This window comes from Trifolium pratense, linkage group LG6, assembly GCF_020283565.1.
Source record: "Trifolium pratense cultivar HEN17-A07 linkage group LG6, ARS_RC_1.1, whole genome shotgun sequence".
Taxonomy (NCBI): Eukaryota; Viridiplantae; Streptophyta; class Magnoliopsida; order Fabales; family Fabaceae; genus Trifolium; species Trifolium pratense.
In genome coordinates, this window is record NC_060064.1 from 27278720 (window position 1) to 27302389 (window position 23670).

General features: G+C 30.8%; 2 protein-coding genes and 1 long non-coding RNA gene across 4 annotated transcripts; 1 reads left to right on the forward strand and 2 right to left on the reverse strand.

Annotated features, from left to right (window-relative positions):
* LOC123892748 lies at positions 1-1041 on the forward strand. Of its 2 annotated transcripts, none has more exons than XR_006803273.1 (3): positions 1-83; positions 658-726; positions 924-1041. It is a non-coding gene; the product is annotated as an uncharacterized LOC123892748 (long non-coding RNA). The 2 variants fall into 2 exon arrangements; XR_006803274.1 differs by having other exon boundaries at positions 907-956.
* A 7563-nt stretch (positions 1042-8604) lies between these two features.
* On the reverse strand, positions 8605-11464 carry LOC123890521 (cytochrome b561 and DOMON domain-containing protein At3g25290). Its single transcript, XM_045940146.1, has 3 exons — positions 10665-11464; positions 9871-10125; positions 8605-9094 (listed from the first exon to the last, which is right to left on the reverse strand). Exons 1-3 carry the CDS (start codon positions 11277-11279, stop codon positions 8831-8833), a joined length of 1134 nt encoding a protein of 377 aa, XP_045796102.1. The 5' UTR covers positions 11280-11464; the 3' UTR covers positions 8605-8830.
* Positions 11465-14582: 3118 nt separating this feature from the next.
* LOC123892023 (protein NRT1/ PTR FAMILY 4.2-like) lies at positions 14583-22032 on the reverse strand. Its single transcript, XM_045941878.1, has 6 exons — positions 21943-22032; positions 21060-21165; positions 19772-19989; positions 16770-17189; positions 16262-16368; positions 14583-15372 (listed from the first exon to the last, which is right to left on the reverse strand). The coding sequence occupies exons 1-6, from the start codon at positions 22030-22032 to the stop codon at positions 14625-14627; spliced, it is 1689 nt and encodes a 562-aa protein (XP_045797834.1). The 3' UTR covers positions 14583-14624.
* Between the last annotated feature and the right edge of the window lie 1638 nt (positions 22033-23670).

A 23670-nucleotide genomic window follows, 5' to 3' on the forward strand; every position in this document is an offset into this window, starting at 1 on the left:
CTGATTGGCAGGAAATTTTGACCTATTTTCGAGGATCTGAATTGCAGAGTTACTTTACTCGCATTCTAGAAGATGATTTGAAGGTGATGTCTATGTCCTTATTCAATATCATTATGTATATGTACATATGTAGAGATAGCTGGTGATGTCTATGTCCTTATTCAATATCATTATGTATATGTACATATGTAGAGATAGCTGGTGATGTCTATGTCCTTATTCAATATTATTAAGTACATATTTAGAGATAGCTTAATGATTTAGACTTGGTGACTGGGTGAACGAATGATTACACGTTTCTCTAATCTGTATTTTATACTTGGTATTTTTTTACTAATTGGTTTTTCTGTTTTCTTTTAATTGGACCATCTATCAATTATTATTTGATGTTATAGGTTATGAACCTAGTCTCGTAGAATTTCTTTAATTGAGAAGGGATATACTAATTCATAGTAATAGCATATCATGTTGACACTGACATTAACTGGAATATGATTGTGAATTGTGAGTGTGTATGGCAATGCTATATAGAAGTACCTATTGGTAGGTGATTCATAAGAAACTACAACATAGATACCAGTAATGTAAGTTCATTTTTGGTACTTGGTTATCATTGGATGCATGATTTTTGCTCTGACCTATGTCTATTTCATGCAGGCATTGTGTGCTCAGTCTTCTGTTGTTGGTATGAAAGGTGCTAGTTAGGCAGTGGAAGCTACGAATAAGGTAGCATAGTTTATGAATGTATGAAAGTTAGTTGACAGTATGAAAGCTGCTTGCTCTGTTGCACCAGCAAACATTAAGGAGGACTTGGATAATGACACAGACTCGGTTCAAAAATTGTTATGACTTAGCTGCTGTTTGGATAAATGATTCATTTACCATACATTAATTAACATATTGTAGTTATTTACATATTGTAGGTGTTCAATGATCCCACGGCATTAACAGAGGAGGAGTACGATTTGTGAGACCGTTGAGCAACTTGTTTTCTTGACCTATATAATCCTGAGGTAGATTATGATGATGCCGACGAGAAAGATTAGGAGCTAGCTAGGTTTGTGTGAAGTTACAATGGACTAGTTATGATGATGTTTTAATTTGTATTTTGAATGGATTAGTAGTAATTATTATGATGTTTTGTATTTTGGATTTCACTGGTTGTACTTTAATGACATTATTACAATACGTTGAATGTTGAATGTGGCTATGGATGTTGAATGTTGAATTTTAGTATTATGTTCTTGATGCAAGTTATGTTATATTGTTGGCATTGTGGGTTAGATTTTTTAGATAAAAAAAAAAAGGATTTAAAATATATATAAAAAAGCGCAGATTTTTCAAAAAAAATAAATAAATAAAGTTAAGATTTCACATCTGGTTGACTTGGTCAGATGTAAAAAGTCCAATTTAATTTTAAAAAAATAATATTTGATTTTCGCCTTGGTCAGAGGTAAAAAGTGCTTTTTTACATCTGACTACGCCAGATGTAAAATGTGTATACTTACTAAGTCTCGTGCGCCTACATCTGAAATTGTTCAGATGTAAAAAGTGGTTTTCGCCAGATGTAAAATAGCTTTTTTCTACTAGTGAATGTTACATTTATATCGGAGAACCTATGGTTGTTTTCAACTGGACATACCGTTCATTATGGAAATCGAGGATATACTTGAGAGAATAACAATTACTATACTTGAGAGAATATAATTACTATTATTTTCTAATGTAATCACAAAAAAATAGTTTTATGCATACTATTATTAAAAATTATATAACTTATTTTTGTTTTGTTGCTTAGTGTTTGTGTGTGTATGCACGCATGCATGCGTGGGTGTGTGCGTTAAAATAAATAAGTTATATAGTATGTATATAAAGTGTGTGAACTATTATTCTCGTGAACAAAACTCAGTTAGTAAAAATACTACATATAATATGTAGAGATCGAAATTCGAACATTGATATTATCCATTTTTTTCACTTAAAAAATAAAATTCTAGCAACTAAACAATTTAATATAAAAAAAGTGTGTGAACTATTCATCACAAACTAACAATTTATTAACAAAATTAACAAATTCTAACTAACTCGTAAGTTCGAACTAACTTCTAACTTTCTAAGTGACAAACTAGTCACTAGTCAATCATATTTCTATAAGGACCAACATTCACACTTCACCGTTGGAAGATACCTTAATCCAAATTAAATTAAATTAAATAAAGGACCACATGAAAAGTGGTACATTTGTCCTAAATTGAAAGCATGCTGTTGAATGAAAGGAACAATATATAGACATCGCTACATATATAGCATATAAATAAGTTAAATTAGATTATATACAAAATAATAAATAAATTGAACGAGAATGAGCTAAGAATGACGGAACAATGACTTCAGTGTATAAATATGTACATATGTTATAACTTGGATTTAAGTACAAAATTCTATATTTTGGTTATTTTTTAAGTAAAAAAGATTTACTAAGCATCAAGCGAGACACTCTAAAGTCTAATCCCAATTAGGTGACACCAAAACCTAACTATCCCACCAATCGTCATCAGTTGGTTCAGTGGTGATTGGCGCTGAATTTGGTAGGAAGGACCGCGGTTCGATCCACCGCAACTGCGATCGGGAGGGGTTAGAACCACTGATGCCAGAACTGACCCCCGACCAAATTAAACTGGTGGTGAAAAACCAAAAAAAAAAAAATACTAACTATCCCATATTATAAATTAAACAAAATATATTAGAGAAAACAAAAGAAAAATACAAACATAAGAGACAAACACAAAAACCCCATGAAGAAAAATAAAATCAACCGAACCTAAAGTAAAAAATGATCCTACCTATTTCGGCTAAATTCTTCTAAAATGAAACATGGTGAAAGTCCATGTATAATTTCTTTTTGTATAAATATAATTTTGAAGATGAAATGACTAATAAAAGAGACATTTATGGAAGTGTTTGAAATTTTAATATATTCAAAGACAAATATTACAACAAAGGCTAAATTGCAGTTTTGGCCCCCCACATTTCATAATTGTGCGATTTTGGTCCCCCACGTTTCAAATGTGCGATTTTGGCCCCCCACGTTTCAAATATGCGATTTTGGTCCCCCACATTTGCCCCATTTTGCATTTCTTGGTCCCCGTTGACTATTTTGACCAAAAAATTGATGACATGAAATATTTTTTACACGTGTCTTAATTGTATTGGCCAACCAAAATTTATTATTATTTTTAAAAAAAAAAATAATCAAGGAAAGGTCACGTGATTTTTTTTTTGGGGGGTTAATTTTTTTTTTTCGGCAATGTCCTTTTGTATAATGAATGAATATTTTGAATTTGAAATATTTTGAATTATGATTTTTTTGTTAAACCAATTAATGAGACCAAGTTTTTAGATTCTGGTTTTTCAATATAGCATAATCAATTCTTGAAACCAATTAATGAGAATTTGGTAGAAGCAAGTGCATCAACATAATATTTGTGGTGGAGAATAATGTTCTTGAAAAAGTCATGTGACCTATCCTTTTTTTTTTTAAAAAAAATAATAATAAATTTTGGTTGACCAATACAATTAAGACACGTGTAAAAAATATTCCATGTCATCAATTTTTTGGTCAAAATAGTCAACGGGGACCAAGAAATGCAAAAGAGGGCAAACGTGGGGGACCAAAATCGCACATTTGAAACGTGGGGGGCCAAAATCGCACAATTATGAAACGTGGGGGGCCAAAATCGCACATTTGAAACGTGGGGGGCCAAAATCGCACAATTATGAAACGTGGGGGGACAAAACTGCAATTTAGCCTACAACAAATTATACTTCTGAAAGCTAAAATAGTGGTTTATCCAATCAGAACGAGTTTTCCAATCTACTTTTAAGTCCCCAATAATAGACTCGAATTTTTAAAACTCACCACCACCAAAAAAGGAGTCACATTCAAATTTTTTATTACGTTAATCATGACTGATCGACGTTGTACATTACATTCAATAATATTATTGATTTATTAAATGTATATAATATTTGAATTATTAAAAATTATATGTTTGTATATAATAAATTCTTTAATACGTTAATCATGACTAATCGACGTTGTACATTACATTCAACGTCGATCAGTCATTGATTTATTAAATGTATTTAATATCATTTTTAAAACTCACCACCACCAAAAAAGGAGTCACATTCAAATTTTTTATTACGTTAATCATGACTGATCGACGTTGTACATTACATTCAATAATATTATTGATTTATTAAATGTATATAATATTTGAATTATTCAAAATTATATGTTTGTATATAATAAATTCTTTTGAATTATATGTATTGTATTGATTTATTAAAAATTTAGCCCAATTGTATTAAAATATCTTAAGACTTTAAAATATAATGTCGTGACAACACAATTATTATATATTTTTGTCATATAACTATTCTTTGATGTATTTACTTCATCGTCGTTATTCTTTCATTTCATTGTGGAAAAAGGGAAAACACCAAAAGTGTGACAACATCCTTTACACCCTTTGTGATTGGTATAGTATTGAAAAGACAAATTAAGCATTGCATGTTGTTGTCTATACTCTCGGAGATCATACCATCCATCCGTTATAGCATGAGAATAATTTTTTAAGTTGGTTAGAACCAATCAAAGCACAAACAAGAGTACAAGACCATGAAAGGCCAGATACTAAATACTAATAGATAGAATTCAAAAAAAGTATTCTATTTTTTACTATGGTTTTTGTTTTTTTTTTTGTTTTAAAGCAAATGGAGTGAGTGCAGATGGCAAGTCTACTTAAATTGGGGGATATAAAACACAATCCAACTACAAATAGTGGTTAAAAAATAACTTTATAATAGGTATAATCAGAAGCAAACTCACACTCACCACAAACACTACCTAACGAATCCGTGCACGAACTCGAAACCAGAATAGCAAAAAAATAAAATGTTGAGTACGATTTTACGATCGTAAGAAATGACGAATGAACTGGCCGCCAGCTGAAACAAATACACATATCAACAATCCCGGTGACAATACAACAAGTAGAAAAGGCTCTTTTGAGAGGGGTGACGCGACCCACTTTACCATCTTAAAGTTTATATTAGACAAGGAAAATTCTATGGTACTCTTGCCAAAACTTAATTTACCGCTACTATAAAAGATTTAACCAATGAAAAAGTAATTATTGTCCATATCATCATTTATATATTATATTTTAAAAGTTGATCAAATTAATTGTACATGTACATTATCTACGCAATTTAACCCTTATAAATCATACAAATTGTATTTTAATATTTAGTAATTTTAAAAATAAATTCATCTTATCCGGTAAATTAAAAACACAACCAATTCATCTTCATCTATGAAGAACAAATTGCGGTCGTCGGTGTCGGGTTCATCGTCATCCCGTATGTCAAAAACAACCAATTCAACAATTTATCTTCGACGATTTTGATGAATACTGAAAACACCGAGATAGTCACACATATACACACAATGAGTTTAAGAAAAAATTTAATGAATGGTTGAAGAAATTGGCAGAATATAATATGGTAGCCTACCTTCCCCTTTATAAGAGTAATAGGATTTCCTTAACTTTTTTCATAGGCATTTAAGAAGGGTTATTGTTCTCATTCTACATGTAACAACATATTAGTAACCGTTTTTTTTTTACAACATTAATAGCCATTTTAAATTAGAAACAATGTTTTTTTTTTTGTTGACAAAATTTAGTGTTTTTCTCTATTAGTTTTTGCTTGACTTGGTGCTCTGTTTCTAGAAGAAGAAAATCAAGTTTGATAAATCTATGGGTTTGATGAAGAAGAAAATTAAGCGGTGAAAAGTGCAAAATATAAATGTTTTGTGGTGTTAAATTATAAATTTGGTCAAATTTAATTGTTACAGCTTATCAAATAGGAGTACTATTACAGCATGTCAAGTAATCATTGGTCAATGCATTTTATTGTGTCGGCACATGCTAATCTTTCTATTGTACCGTAGAAGTCCCCGTTAGACAATCCTCAAATGATAAACAACTTTAAATTATTAAAAAAAAATGTTAGTAGTTTCGTGGGAGTGGAGATCAAAATAACCTTCGACCTCTTTATTATCTTTATGTCCTTTTCTTTTGTTTTGTTTTTGAGGTAATCGTTATGTTCCTTAACTCTCCAAACATGAGCCACCACCAAGTCATTATCATTATCAGCCTTTTTGTTAAATTATATTGAAATTTTCAGGGAATGGATTATCTCCATTCTACTTTTCACATTTTTCTCTCCATTCTTAATCCTAAACAATTAAAATAAATCATTTTTACTTTTTATTTATTTTAAGTATGATATTTAGGGTCCAAATTTAACAAGATGAATTTTCATGGGAGACAATCCACTCTCAAATTTTCATGATGATTATTTTTTTGCGTAACATATTTGTAGCTAGCTAGTAATGAGCATGCGTTCATGCATGGATCATATCACATGGGAATCTCATAAAAACTAAGGCTATGATTAAAAAGAAAGCAACAAAAGCAGAAATAATGAAAATTAAAGTATTAGTTGTAGTGATAAGGTACTATCATGATCGAAAGGGTCCATATATAACTAATATCATGGCCACTATAGAAATTATAAATCAACATGGTTCTCAATTATAATATATGGTTTGGTAACCAAATGTTTAACGTTAAGCAAAAGTGTAACACTTTTATTATCAATTTAATAATTATAAGGTCCCATAATATATGACCAAGCCAATACCCTTCATAACTTCCGACATTTCAAGAAAATTCTCAAAGAGCTTAGTTGATTGACATTTTTAATTTGAACTATGTGAGGCTTCATGACTACTCCATATTTAGATTTTTTAGGCTAATCAAGTATGTGAAAGTATTGATAAACATTTGTGATTGATTAGAATAATTACTATTAGCATCATATATAGTGGAGGTCAGTATCACGTAAAAGGATTAGCTTTACCAACTTTTACACAAACTTATAATTAGAATTAATTAGTTTAGAAGAGATAAGGGATTTAGCTAGGTTTGCCTGTTTTAGAAGTTTTTCAACAGAAATTAGTCACCGCTAAATATTGGTGAAAAATTTCGTACATTGAAAAAAAATCACATTGCTTGTGCTACCCTTATCAATTGATATTGTGCTAGTTGTTAAACCAACCACTTGGCTCATAAATCACCATTTTGAAATATTTTGTCAAGTGCGATCGACATTGTTGGTTTTGCCTTGAAAAATGAAGAAATCAGATTTTTGGTTGTTGTTGTTGGTCATCACACCAGGCTTGATGCATCCACGCCAGGTTCAGTGTTTTGCAGGATTTGGTGATGCTCTCTGGCATCTGCGCCAGGCTTGGGTCGGATTCATATATATATATACTCTGTTTCTTGTTCTTCAGCCGCCAGCTTATGATATAGAGAGAAAAATTGATTTTTTCTAGGGTTCTTCAACATCATAAAGGCTAAATAATTAGAGGGCTTCTCTTAGGTATTATCTAGGGATTAATAACTCATCTCTTTCATCTTGTAATCATTATCATTGAATCTCTTGGTCACGGGGAAAAATTCGGGAAAAAAGGTAGAAATAGGTAAAACTCTATTTCTTGTAACTCTTTGAGAGGATCTTTTGTAATCAAGAACAACAAGTTTGATAGTGGATCGGCGAGCTGCTCTCTCCCTAGAGTAGGTCACATTGACCGAACTGGGTAACAATTTTATTGTGTCCGTTTTCTTTCTGGCCGTTTATATTTCGATTTGTGATTATTATTGTCGTTCGCTTATTTGATTGCTTAATCGTAATTGATCCACACATCAAGATTATTGGTGTGATTTAATCGAATTCACGACAGACATGGTTTTAAAATCATTGAAAAAAGTACACATAATAAGACATGGTTTTAAAATCAAAATCAAGATTTTGGAGGTTTTCTCAAGGACATCAGAACCAAAACTTCTGTGGACAATTGACAAATTAACTGTATATGTTTACAATTTATTGCAATATCAACAATCATAATGTAATCTTAACTTTTCTTTTGTCTTAACCTTCTCGTGTTGGTAAATAAAATCTGATAAAAAATTATTGTACTCATAACTCAAATTTAAGTTATTCTGATTTAAATTTCTGTTCATTAACCATTTGATGTCAAAGCGATTGCAATTTAGATTTACTAAATAAAACAATATTAGTGATAGTTTGTTGAGCATGGATAAGGTTCTCATAAAGATAACTTGTAAGTTGTAACTATATCTATCCTACACCATTGCTAAAAAAGATAAATGAAATTCAGCACCACTATGTTTTTTTGTTTTTTACCGTCGGTATCCGGCCCACTGGACCGTCTAATTTGGTTTGAGAGTCAGTTCTGACATCAAGTGGTTCCGGCCCCCTCCCGATCACAGTTGAGGAGATTGAACTGTCGATCACACTTGACAAAATATTTCAAAACTTCAACGTCAATTAATACTGGACCAAAGTAACCATTGGTACCACTATGTTCCTTTTTGTTGCCTATTCCTACCAAAGATGAATTCTATGCGTATTGACATGAAAGACTAGCTTTAAATAAGGGATTAATTGCAATAATTGAACCATGAAAAAAGATTAATTAAGAAGCATAATTATATGCAGAGAAAACATGTTCAATCTTCTTGAAAACACACTCATGATAAAACTTTTCACTATGAGTTGCAAAGATAAAAAACGATCCAATCGAGAGAAAAGTATTACAAAATCAGAATCATATATGAGTTGCAAAGTTAAATTTGTGTCGATTCATTGTCGTTGTATCGATCGATCCATCTTAGGTTTTATTTGTGTTTTTAGATTTTCTCTTCAACACCAAAGTCCATGTTATAACTTCCATCACCACTGCAACTACAGCCAATGCAATAATCACTAGAATGTAAGCTGATCTCCATTTTTGGTCTGGATTCAAGATTTCAAAGCCTCTGAATATGTTTAAAATTCCTAGGAAGAGTATTGCGTATCCAAAACTATGGTGATATATGTTCCAGAAAAATCTGTATTTGTGATCCGGTTTTGGCCTTAGGAACAAAGCAAAAACCTGCGAAATAAAAACAAAGTTCATCAAAACAGAGAATTACTACAGCTAGCAAAATTCAACAATTTCAGTACGTCAGTGGTTACTGGATCGAGATGAAATGGTCCAGATTTTAATGAGCTAAAAATCTGGAACGTCTAATCTCTCGATCCAACTACCACTAACATGTCTAATGCGTGAAATCCAAATCCTTTCTTCACCTTTGGTGGTTAGACTCTTTTAGCCCGAATTTTTTTCATCATACACACATGAAACTTTCATTTTGTAAGACTTGTTTGTGAGTTGATTTTTGAAGAGGAAGTGAATGGATGACTAATTTTTCAATTATTTTAAAAAACATTTTATGGTGTTCTTAGTTTAAAAATGAAAAAATAAATCCGCCCCTCTAAAGCTCAACTCGCAAACAAAGTCTTTTATTTCTTTGATTAGGAACCGAAAAACATGGTTTTAGAAAAAAAAGTTTGCGACCGTGATTTAAGTTGCGAGTAAATTTTTTTATGTCTCACAATTGAGACTACGTTAGCTGCATTTGATTGTTATTTTTCACAAATATAAAAAATTGCATCGGGGAACCTGTGAGCCCATATGGTGAGTTCTCTTCTTTCAACCGAAATTTTCTATACGTATGATCCAGGAATCGAACCTTTTACCACATGCTTAAGAGGATCAAAACTCTTATCACTTGGTAATTTATTGTTGATACGCGACAGTAATTTAAAACTTTGTTGAAAAGTACCTTTTGAATTGTGAACTGTGACTAAATAAATACCATAAATTACCTGTATAGTGGCAAGACAAAAGAGGGTAATTCCAATATTGCGATGAACAGTGAATGTTATCCCTTCTGATTCACTTCCAAGTTTTATGCCAGATCCCCAACCAGCAACTCCAAGAACATAAGCAGTTAATTGACAACCAACATGAAGATAGAACCAAGCTGGATCAGCTGATGGAAAAGCTTTCACATATCTTGCAATGATTACTCCAAGGGGAAACAAAATACCCCAACTCAATGTATTTAGTATTCCATGAATCTGTCATATTTCAACAAAATCACACATTAAAATGTTGTCAAAAGACACATACAACCCAAAATGGTTGTTAGTGAAGGACAAATTTTATTCGAGAAAACTCAATTTAGAATTTTGACTAAAACAATAATTAATCAGACGTTTTTTATATCCCAACTTAATTCTGAATTATCAAAACTTTTTTCCCATAAAAACAGGAAGGCTAAGAAATTGAAATAAAAAAAATACAAGCTTAAGTTTCCAATCAAACTATTTTTTACGAAAGACATCTCAAAACAAGAATTATATTTTCCACCAAAAATAAAACAAGAATTATCAATATTTTCTAAAACCACCTCCTTTTTAAAAAATGACACACATTCATAACAATAATTTAATAATTAAAATAAAATAAAAACTAAAATCCTACACCAAAACAATCATTTTATAAGATTAAACTTCGAATTACCCGGTCAAAAAATATCAAAATTGAAACTAAAAAACATCCATTACTAAAAATAACACAAGAACAGAAAACTTATAAAAAAGAGCTAAAAACTCACATTTTTCTTCTTGGTGATAGGATCAACAGGACCAACACCAGAATCGCTACCTCCATTCAAGCTAAGTCTCCCTTTAGAATTCAAATTCGGCGGTTGAAAATCATGCGGAGCAATAAACCCTCCTGGCATGACGGTGGCACCCACCTGCCAAACATGGTTAACGGCGTCAACATTTACCGGAACCTTAACAGTTGCATAAATCTTCATCAAACCACCATCTTCCTCAGCTTTCATGTCCCAAACATCAAAAGACAATTTCCCAGGAACAATAATTTTATAAGATTTAAGGTCCAATGTTTTCATTGCCATCACGGTGTTATTCTTAAATGCCACAATTACCTGCGCCCCTGCCATTCCTGTGGCGGTTGGATTTATTCCCCAGCCAATCCAACCGCCCAGTGTAGGCGGGACCGCTGTAAAAACCACGGAGAGGGAAGAATTTGTTTTATCATAGGTGTAATGGAGGTAGGAATTGAGCACGGGAAGGTCTAAGCAATTTGCGTAGACCTTCGTTCCTGTTAATTTTTGAGTTGAACATGTTTGAGATGAAACCGTTGTTAAAAAAAGTGATAGAAGAAAAATGAAAATGGGAATGGAATTTGAAGGTGAAACCATTGTTGGGAAGAAAAACTGAGGGAGAACTCAGTTTTTCTTCGGTATTTTGATTAGTTTTTATGGCAATGTGTGCCTTTATATTGTGTTTGTTGGTTATAACAGAATTAAAAGATGAGTTGGTGAAGTTAATTATTATGAGGTTGGAATTGAAGGAAAGGGAATGATATGTAATATAAGGAATATGTGAATATATAGGGAAAAGGGATATATACATACATACACATCGTTACAACTATGCAAGACAAGAGTAATATTTTTGGTTACATTATTATTATTATTATTATTATTTTTTATCGTTCTTTTTCTATTTTAAGGTCTTTCTTTTTCTTTTATATATTTACAATACAGTCTTTAAATATTTGTATTAAAAATATTATTTTTTTCAAAAAAATCTACAAAAAATATTATTTGTAATAAAAGGGGCTAACATTAGACCTTTGAAAAGACAAAAAATGAAGAACAAAATTTTTCTTATCTTGTCATTTTCTTTTGCACTTTTTTTCCTTTACCGGGGTTTATCTCTAGGGTTTTACTGGTAAATTTTTTTGACGTAAATCGGATATCCTCTACACACAACTGCATAGACTAATTCCTCGAGCCTTGTGGGACCCAACTGGGCGACAAACTCTCCCTAAGAGATTTAATACTGATAAAATTGTTAATGAGAAAAATGTTGTCGATAATTATATTTGTACCATTGGGTATTGGCCTAGTCCCCCAAGCAATGTTTTAAAACCCGGACCGGTGATCGACCCGGCCAAGACACTGGGTCACTGGTTCACTGGTCGGACCAGTGGGTCACTGGTCAGACCGCATGACTATTGGCCCGACTTATAATAAAAATTTAAATATATTGACTTCAATTTCATAAAATTAAATTTAATAAAAAACATTTCCTTTGAAACTTGTTTTCAATAAAATTTCATGTATTTAAAAGAAAAAACACGATTATGCTATAATAATATTTTAAATAAATTAAAATATTTTATTGACTAAATTAAAATATTATTATATCATAATTTTGTTAGAACAACATAACAATATATTAGGTTAAAATAAAACGATGAATATATATATGTATGAAAATCAAATTTAAAATAACAAGGAAAAAAATGATCAATGCATTTATTAATACATGTCATGGTGTTTCTTAAATAATATTAAATATAATTCAATGATTTTCCTATGTAAAAGGCTTGAGTTCGATTCCCATGTGTAACATATTTGAAATGTTTTTGAAATTAATGTTTATTCTCTCCCCAAAACCGGTTCGGTTCGCGGGCGGGTTTCAACGGTTCGCGGTTCAACCAATGAACCGGCCGGTTCAAGGCGGGTTACCGCGGGTCATTTGCAGAACCGGTTCTGCAGCTTATCCGGACCGCTCATGCTACCGGTTCCCGGTCGGACCGGTCAGACCGGCCGGTCCGGTCCGGTTTTTAAAACTATGCCCCCAAGTCTCTTGTTTCTTTCTTATTTAATGATATTTTTTGGAGTGTTGTAAATGATTGGTGATGGTTGTGTGGTGTCAATATAGTTGAGATGTCATATCATCCGGGTAATTTCTAGATAAAAATATTTAGTTTAACGATATTAATATCATCAATTGGACAAAACCTTATGAACAATTTTTCATTTATAGGAACTAAAAATAAAAATTTAATATATTTAATACAACTGAACACATTTTTAAACCTTGTTTTTTTACTTATGTCAATTTTATGAATTTTGGTGGGAAAGACATCAAATTTACCTTATGTCAATTTTATGAATTTTATGAATTTTGGTGGGAAAGACATCAAATTTTATGAATTTTATTTTAATTATCAAAAGAATTATTTATCATAAAAAAATGGAGAAAATGAAAAATGAAAACTCACGATCAAAGGCAAGTCATCAAAATGGAAAATGATAATTAAAAACTCATGTTCCATGCGTGAAAGAAGGAAGGAAGGAAGCATATTGTGATTTTATTTGTATATTTATCCTTTTTTTATTTATTTTTTACGATGTTAAAATAATGTTTATATTTGATATATTATACCAAATGAATGAATATTCTGTTCTTAAAAAAAAAAGAATTATAAAAAAATTAAAACAAGTAAATATATAAATAAATATCCGTAACAAACTAACTAACCAATTTGAGTCAAAGAAAAGTAACTAACCAATACGGAAAATCCCATCCAGATAGAATGTTTGGGTGTTTGGACTTTGTCAACAACTCCATGAGAAGTGCTATAGCAACACACTCTTTAACAAATATATTCTAACACACTTTCTTTTATTGATTAAAATTTATATGAGTTTCATAAAAGTTATATGGGTCCACATTTTTTTATGGGACTCATGTGAATTTCAACCAATAAAAGAAAGTGTTAAGCAATACACCCACAGTTAGGAAAATTCTTTCATAGCCAAAAAACTACACACTTTATTGTTTTCATTGAAAAAAAATACGATCAATACACCCACAGCTAGGAAAATTCTTTCATAGCCACAAATATAAATATGAGGGGTTAAGTACATTCTCAAAACAAACAAAAATTAAAGAAAAAAGAAATGAAATGATATTGATTAATGTGATTATATTATTTTTGTTTTAAATTTTTGGATTAGTGTGTGTGCCTAAATAAAATATTATTTGGGTTTGTGCTTATGTAAGTCTTCCTCCCCACAGCTAATCCCATACCTCAATTTTTTTTCCCTTCAAGTTGTCTGGTGGCTAGAACTTCACCTTTTAAGGTGAATAAATAGAGTATCAAGGTTCGAATCCGGTCCCAACAATAATCTACAATGTCTCTTTCAATTGAGCTATGCTCATGGGGATATTTTTTTTTTAAATGCCACAATATATTTTGAAAAGATTTTACTCTCTTAATTTTGTTTTTACATTTTTTGGAATTACTTGTTATAGAAAAATCAAATTTTAAAATTTTTGAGATAAAATAAATTTATTTTGAAAACTAAATTTTGAATTTTCTCAACATAGTTTTTGTTGAAAACTTCAAATTCTGAATATCTAATATGATATATTAATATTTTCTCAAACATAGTTTTTGTCCAATGTATTAACAATACAATCAATCAAGTAAGAAATACAGAAAAACAAAAGGAGGCTAAGATTTTCTGAAATTCATTACAACAAACAAAACATATGAATAAATGAGTAACTCTTACGATATATAATAATCATAAAACACTAAACTATCTTAAGCCCAAATATTTATTCAAAAGGCACATTTACATGATTATAAACCACTAACATATTGTCCAACACAATGAACAATTCACTAAATTATTTTATTCAAAAGTCATTTTACTCCAACCTTAAATTTACCAAGAGATTTAATACCTCTTAGCAAAGTAAACATAAAGCATAAAATTTAAAACATTGATAACACAAAGAAGAGCATAAAAAAGATCCAACCTAGAATGATTCAAATCTTTTCCACCAAACCATTGCATACCAAATTTTCCACTAATTGCATTGCTTAAACTCACCAACAAAGAACTCAAGAACAATCCCATAGAACTTGAACACCAAGACAATGAAGTACAAATACTTCTCATACTTTCAGGTGCTTCCGAGTAGAAAAATTCAAGCATTCCTCCCAATGTAAGTGTATCACCTATTCCCAATAAAATGTATTGAAATGTTAACCAAAACACATGTAGTGTTTTCCCATTCTTGAATGCTTCAAGCCTCATTGATTCAATGATTGATGCCACAAACATTGATATTGATACTAATGCTAATCCAAGACCTATCCTAAAAAGTGGTTTGGAGAATTTGATGTTTGTTGTGTCTTTGTGTTTGTTTATTTTTTTGAATTGTTCAAATAGGATTATGAAAATTAGTGATATAAGGATTGGAATAACTGCTATTGATTGTGTAGGGATTGTTAAATTGTATAATTTTTTGTTCATGAGGTTTCCTTGTTGTACTGAGAATGTTAGGATTTGTGCTACACAACAGTTCATCATTATTGTTGTGACAAATATTGGGAGAAGTCCTAGGAATGTTTTTGTTTCTTTAACTTGTGAAACACTAATGTTGGAATCCATCAATGCTTTGTTTAGCGTGTGTTTGGTTCTGCGGCGGAGAGAATTGATTTTGGCAGAATTGATTCTGTAAAATTGATTCTGGCCAAAATTGATTTTAAGCTTAAGTGGTTTATGTTTGTATATATTCATGAAAAAGTGAGTTGAACAAAAAATTTGAGTGTAAAAATCAATTCTAGAATCAGAAGCTATGATTTCTAGCTTCAAGTAGAATCAATTCTGGAGGCAGAATCAATTCTACTTTTGAAAAACCAAACAAGTCAGAATCAATTCTACACGTCCAGAATCAATTCTGGATGCTCCAGAATTGAAACCAAACATACACTTAGAAACCTGCAAAATTATATCAATGTCATGTCAAAGGAGTCTATCCCTAAATTGTGGTACTCTTTGGATAAACGACTTAAATAATTGTTTATAGCATAATCTATTTCTATAATAAAATAAAATAAAGTTAAACTGTTTTCATATAAGTTCTAAATTGTTTTCATATTTTGTAGAACTTATGAAAATAAGCTGAAAACAACAATTATAAACATGTCACAAGCTGTTTCCAAAAGTTCTATCGCATAGTCTCACATGTACATATGTCATTTCCTAGGATCAAATAAGTCATTCCAATCACTTCAGTATTTCAATTGTGTAATTAACACGATAATCAAAAGATAATATAAAATCAAAGTACTTTCATATAAGCTATAATTTTTTTTATGGTCATTTCCTAGGATCAAATAAGTCAATCCAATCACTTCAGTATTTCAATTGTGTAATAAACACGATAATCAAAAGATAATATAAAGTCAAAGTACTTTCATATAAGCTATAATTTTTTTTACATCGAAGAGCTTATGAAAATAAGTTGTTTTATGAACATGCCATACTAGTATTTCATTTATGTAATCAAAAGATAAAGAGCTTACTTGAATTTATCACGAAATTGCTCTCTTTCAAGCAAATGCTCTGTGACATCATGATTCAAACTTCCAACTGTTGACACCGTTGTATTTCTAACTGAAGAAACTAATACCTAAAAATACAAAAGTACAAGAAATTTAATTTAGCGACTCTGAAAAATGTTAGGAACTCTCATGATTGCAAAATTTATTGGATCAATGAAATTCAATAAGGTCCCACCATTTTGATATATGACCAATTCCAAAAATAGTGAGACCTATATTTATTTCACTAAATAAGAGTGTTAGAAAATAAGTTTTTGTTTTTGGATATGACTCTATTCTAAAAGTTTAAGTTTTTGGATAATCGGTTATTTAAGATGGTATCAGAGCCTATTCATGAATCGTGGATAAGAATCTGATACCATTTTAAATAACCGATTATCCCAAAAATTTAAGCTGTTAAGATAGAGTCATATCAATAATTTTATATTGTTTATAACACGTTAACTTTTTCTTAATTTTTGTATATTGCAAAAATGTACATCACCTGAATGATCCGAGTTAAAGGACTTCCAGAAGGTATTTTATATCTATACAATGGAAAACCAGCCACAAAAGTGCACAATGCTAAACTCATAACAAAAACCATTATCATAAAATTTGTACTCCACCCATATTTTTGTTCAATTGGAACCATAACACTTGTTGACAAAAGTCCCCCTATGCATAAACAAAAGAAATACCAACTAAAGTAAGAGGAAATGAGGCTCTTATTGTTTTCATCAAGTTGATCACCACCATGTGCTGGCAAGGTAGCTCTGACACCACCAACTCCTATGGCTATAGCATAAAGTCCAATGTAAAGAAAAATAGCTTCAATAAATGATGGTGTTTGATTTTCTGGTGGTTGCAAATTAGGGTTTTGAGCTTGGTATGTGAGCATTAGTAGTCCCTGTATTTCAAAGAAAACAAATTGTATAAAATGACTAATGTAAGAATATTGCAACTTAAATTTTTTAATTGGATTTATATATATATATATATATATATATATATATATATATATATATGGGGGCTGCTAACTTAGACCCAGTTGGGTCTAAGTTAGCAAGGTGCACCTTTTCAGTTGGACAAAAATACCCATGTTTTTAATTTTTGAAAGAATAGAGCAACAGGGGCATTTTTGTAATTTACCCAATAGTACACGCGCCCCCACCTTCTTTTCCCACCCCCAGGACACGTGTCACGCTATTATTGGACAAAAATCACGCGCGTGCATCACACGCGCCGACAGGCGCGCGTGGGTGAAGGCCAAACGCGGAGAGAGAAAGCCTTTTGAAAAGGCAGGCCACGTGTCAGCATATGATTGGCTGCGTTAATTTTTTTCCATTTAATACTTTAAACTCGATTATTTCGTCGTAAATTAATTTTTTATTTTTTATTTTTTATACCAAAATTCATAATTTTTTTTTCTCTACAAATAGAGACTTGGTTCGTTTGATTTGGACACAGAAAAAAAAACCCAATTTTTCACTACCTTAATCTCATTTTTCACTACCTTACATCAACTCACTGAAACCATTCTACCAGAAAAATGGTTTCAGAGTACAAATCTCTGAAACCATTCTACAAGCTAAATGGTTTCAGAAGCAAATAACTAATAATCAACTTACTGAAACCATTCTACCAGCAAAATGGTTTCAGATTACAACTCTCTGAAACCATTGTACCAGATAAATGGTTTCAGAAGCAAACACAATTAATAAATTACTCACTGAAACCATTCTACCAGTAAAATGGTTTCAGAATACAACTATGTGAAACCATTCTACAAGCTAAATGGTTTCAGAAGCAAATAACTAATAATCAACTTACTGAAACCATTATACCAGCAAAATGGTTTCAGATTACAACTCTCTGAAACCATTGTACCGAATAAATGGTTTCAGAAGCAAACACAATTAATAAATTACTCATTGAAACTATTCTACCAGTAAAATGGTTTCAGAATACAACTATGTGCAACCATTCTACCAGTAAAATGGTTTCAGAAGCAAACATTAGTTTTTAATTACCGTTTTATCTCATTTAATTAACTAAAAATAGTTTCAGGTCTCCAAAAATTTCATAAAATATACCAAAAGTTCCAGAATATTATCTACTATTTTCCTGGTATAATGGTTTCAGTGAGTTGGTTGAGTGGTGCGTGTTAAATTACAACACACAAGTAACGTATTTAGTAGACAAAAAATGAGATTAAGGTAGTGAAAAATTGCGTTTTTTTTTCGGTGTCCAAATCAAACGAACCAAGTCTCTATTTGTAGACAAAAAAAAATTATGAATTTTGGTATAAAAATAAAAAAATTAAAAATTAATTTACAACGAAATAATTGAGTTCAAATTATTAAATGAACAAAAATCACGCCCAGCCAACCATTGTGTGACACGTGTCCTACTTTTAAAAAGCAAATTTTTCTCTCTCCAGGTTGTAATCCAGTGTGCCGCAGGCACTGGAATCTGATGGATCAGGATGATCTGGGCTGTCTGATTGATCAGACAGTCTTGATGAGATCAGATCTTGGCTGTCTGATGGAAATCAACGGTCTGTAACCATGGTCCTTCGGTACGCGAGCGACACTGGATCCGCGTCTATTAATGGTTTCAGAAGGTGGGGCGCGTGTACTGTTGGTGTAAAATTACAGAAATGCCCCTGTTGCTCTATTCTTTCAGAAATTAAAAGAATGGGTATTTTGGTCCAATTGAAAAGATGCACCTTGCTAACTTAGACCTAACTAGGGTCTATGTTAGAAAACCCCATATATATATATATATATATATATATATATATATATATATATATTTTTAGAGAATCATGAAGTAGATGGATGAACATTGTCACATTATAACAAAATAATTGGTGGGCCAGAGTTTGAACTTATCACTTGTAATTTATGGGTTGAACCCTATTGAAATTCTATATAAACCGGTGATATGGTTGAATTGGTGGTTATAAGTGGTGGGTAATCATCACTGAGCCTATTTTTTGATTTTTTTTTACACAAGCCTATCTTTTGATTGAGTTTGAATTCATCATTCAAATTCGAAGATGATATATATATATATATATATATATATATATATATATATATATATATATATATATATATATATATATATATATATATATATATATATATTGTTGACTATCGTATTTTGGATTATAAGGAAAGGTTGAAATTATTACATGCCAAATTTTCTATGTCTAGTCCGCTTAAGTCATTAGATAGAGATTAAACAACACAACGTAATTATGAAAAATTTAGAAATTAGAATTTCAATTGTCCGATTTTAATCTACAATTGAAATCATAGAGAAAATAATATATTTCTATGATGTATGTGCTATTGTAAGTCTATGATTCATGATTCAGAAGATAAAACATAACAATTTTGTTATTTGAACATCAAAATATCGAAGCACAAGCTACATATTTTTTACTAATTTATTGATCAAGAGAAGATGAGATTTCCATACCATCAACTGTAAGATACCAGAAATGACGAATACAGTGAATCTTGTTAAGTAAGAGTCACTAATAAACCCCCAAAAAATGCTGAGCAAAAAAGCTGTTCCCAAAAAGTTGGTAACCATGTTTGAAGATTCAGCAACTGAATAATGCATTGACTTTAGAAAGTAGTCAACCAAGGTTACTCCATTACATGAGGTAATCAAGCTCAGTAACATCTCTACAACTGCAGTTATAAAAGTGGTCGTTCATTATAAAGTAAATCTAAAATAATTTAGACTTAGAGTACTAATTTAGTCTATCTTTGTATTTTACTAGCCAAATAAGTATCCACTGATCAAGTCATAAAAATGTTAGGCATTTTGAAAAGTAGGAGGCTTGTGAATTAAAAAAATTGAGGAATCAAAATTGAATGTGAAGCGAAATTGGAGAACAATACAAAAAACACGCCCTTTAGCCATAGGCAAAATTGTAGCTAAAGGAGTCATAGATTGTGGCTAATAAACTTTACCACTTTAATTTTGAGGGTGGCTTATTCCGACGTTGTGAAATTTAGTCATGAATAAATTTGGTTTTTGCTGTGAAAATATAAAGCGTGGTAACAATTTTACAACCATAGTTATTTTTCAATTTGTGAGGAAATTTAGCAAAATTGAGAGGAAACTTAGTGAAATTGAGAGTGAAGGTTCAGAAAAATGAGTGAGAACGGAGAACGAAAAAAATCAGTTTACTTTAGCAACGGTTAAAGCTAGTATATTGATATATTTACCTACGGTCAATTTAACCGTGGTTAATATACTGTGGCTAAACATCAATTTTTTTTTGTAGTGGAAGCTTTCAAATTTTTTTAGTCAAAAAAGAAAATTTTTACTATCAAAGCATTTAATTTATTTAGTCAAAAATGAAAAGTTTGTATCAAAAATCAATTTTTTTTTTTGAGTAAAAAAATGATATACCTACTAGCTAAAGTTTTTTAATCTTTTTGAAAAACTTGTTTAATGAAAATATTAAATTTTAAGTCATACTTTTTTTTTTCTTTTCATTTTGATAAAATTTATCACAGATATTACTTAAGCAACATTCATGCCCCCTCTTGAGATTATTATTTAGAATGAAAAATTATGGTTAATAATGGAAACACTAATTGTCATTTGATAATTAATTCAGATTATGTGTCGAATTTTTTTTTATTTCAGATGAAATTCGAACCTTTAAAATTACAAAAATCAAATTTTTATAACTAATTTGACACCTTTTGAACAACTATGAAAATCAACAATGTGAAATTTGGCATACCACATGCAATGGCAGCAGGTCTTAGTCCTCCGTGCTTTCTTGTATCTGCCCTCTTGCCATGGTAGTCGATATATTCCTCACTTTCAATATTGCTAAGCTCCGAATCCTATACACATATTTCAAATTAAGTCAAAAAAAATTAGACAATATTTCACAAATGCAAAAAAAAAAAAAACACTAAGAAACATAAATTTTATATATATCCCAGAACATACACTACATGATAAGACAAATTAAAACTATAGAGCGTAATTATTATTTTTTTGACAAACTATAGTAAAGCATAAACATACCATGGGTGAATGAAAGATTATTATTGTTGTTACTTAATTAATGTGAGTTTTTTTTATCAAAGAACGACTAAAACATACCATGGTATTCTAATTGGAACATAATATATATTGATTCCCCTGCAAAAAGACGAAAGTTTAAATAAGAAAATAATTTATGAAAAACATTATAGCAGGAAAATTCATTGTACCATATCACTACTTCCTATTCCTATACTTATTAGAAGTTTTTTTCCTTTAAAATTTAAATTTTTGCCAAAATAACAAAATGTACATATTTGCTTTACAATTTTAAAGAAGAAACAAACAAGATTATCACAAGGTACTTTTGGACTTCTCCGGTAAAAAAAAATTTGGATCCTCTCATTTAAAAGTCTTTACATTAGGCTATCAAATTTTAATTTTTTTGTCAAGTAATCTAGTGAATAGAAATTTCACTTATAAGTAGATAAGTGGATGATCAGGGTTCGAACCTCACCCCCAGCATTTATAATGCAATATCATGCCAATTAAGTTAAGCTCACAAAACTTCTCTCAAATCTACGTGAATTCTTCCAATTTCTAAAAATCACTAATAGAAAACTGGCGATTACAGACGGAATTTCAGACAGATCTAAGACGAAATTCACACGGATTTGAGACGGAATATTACGTTGGCACGGATTTCGGACGGAATGGCTCATGTCCGAAAAAGCCTAGTGGCAAAATAAAATATTCCGTAGGAAATTCCGTCCCAACTTATTTCAGACGTATTTCGCACAAAATTTCGACAAAAAATCATACACCATATTTGTTTTGTATTGAACTTATTTCAGACGAATTTGAGACAGATTATAAATATGTTTCACACATATTTCACATGGATCAAAAATTTATTTCCACACGCATTTCAGACGGATTACTTATTTGTTTCACACAAAATTCAGACAGACTAAGTGTATTTAATGAGGTTTGATTCTGTGGAAAGATAACTCGATTACGGTAATTAATCTCTCTTTGTAACTCCAAATTTAGTGAGGTTTGATTCTGTGAAAAGATAACTCGATTACGGTCATTTCGGTATACGTTTAGTGAATTATTGATCCAAATTGAGTTGTGTACGACGCTTTGAAGTTGTGACTCGAAAACAGAATTTTAGGGGGGGCAAAATCCAAAAAATTATAAAACAGGGGGTAAAAGTCCGTGTTTTAAAACAAATGGGGTAAAATTCCGATTTAATTAAAACAAGGGGGTAAAACTGCATTTAAGCCTTTATATTATAATTAATCAACTTTTCACACAAATTTGTGAGAGAATATAAAAACATTTTTAGTAAAACAATAGACATAAATAGATTTTATAAATTTATTTATTGATTTTTCAAAATGACAAAATTTTAGTGTCTATTAGGACTAAAAGGAAACAAAAAACGACTTGGATAAAACAGGAAGTGTCTATTATGTTTTTGTTCTTCATTTACACTCAATCAATTCTTGTTCTACGGTATTTGGTGTAGAAAAAAATCAATATATATTGTAATTGAATCTTTGGAAATTAGATGAGTGAATTAATATACATTGCATTTAAGTGTTCCTCTAGCAGTTTGATCCAATCTCCGCGTGTGCTGGTTTTTTGTTGCTGCACATTCAATTCAGCCATTCATTCAAGCTAAGCTATCTATCGGTCTTCTACAAACCGGCGATGTTGACAGAACATATACGGGCTGAAGGGTCATCTTCCTTTCGCGGCGAGGAACGCGATGCCGGTATCCGTTTCTCCAAACGTTATCAAAGATTACTGTTCATCATCCGTGTCCAGATCTAAGTTATTCACGTTTGAGTTTTCTGGGTTGTTAAAAAAATGTGAAGGAAGAAGATTTTTATTTTATTTATTATTTTGATCGAGAAAGAAGAAGATTTTGATGGAGGAAGATTTGAGTTTTCTTCATGTATTAATGGTGAGAATGGGCAAGTGAAATGCAGCAAAAAGAAAAAAAGAAAAAAAAAATCATGTTGTTTGCAGATTTTTTTTAAAAAATAATAGAAAATGAATTAAAAAGTCACATGGACAAATATTTCTATGTGTCATTTATTAAATAAATAAAAGTTGAAATAAAAGCCACCGCATGTCATGTCATAAAAAATAAACAGGTAAATGATCATTTACCTCCCCGCAAAATAAGCAAATTTTCGTTTACCCTCTATGCAGATTTTTTTTCTGTTTACCCCCTGCAAAAAATAGATTCACTCATTTTGCCCCCTGTGTATAAAACAAGACATGTGATTGTGCAAATTTGCTGACGTGGCTTGTACACGTGGAAAAAAACATTTATATTTATTTTT

Excerpts from the sequence above, each read along its gene's own strand:
- LOC123890521 (XM_045940146.1), bottom strand. The coding sequence starts at position 11,279 with ATGGTTTCACCTTCAAATTCCATTCCCATTTTCATTTTTCTTCTATCA. Across the intron at positions 10,126-10,664 it reads CTATCACCAAGAAGAAAAAT|ATTCATGGAATACTAAATAC; the intron begins GTGAGTTTTTAG and ends GAAATATGACAG. Across the intron at positions 9,095-9,870 it reads TTTGTCTTGCCACTATACAG|GTTTTTGCTTTGTTCCTAAG; the intron begins GTAATTTATGGT and ends TTTATTTCGCAG.
- LOC123892023 (XM_045941878.1), bottom strand. The coding sequence starts at position 22,032 with ATGAGCCATTCCGTCCGAAATCCGTGCCAACGTAATATTCCGTCTCAA. Across the intron at positions 21,166-21,942 it reads ATCTGTCTGAAATTCCGTCT|GATTCGGAGCTTAGCAATAT; the intron begins GTAATCGCCAGT and ends ATATGTGTATAG. Across the intron at positions 16,369-16,769 it reads TTCAGGTGATGTACATTTTT|GTATTAGTTTCTTCAGTTAG; the intron begins GCAATATACAAA and ends TTGTATTTTTAG.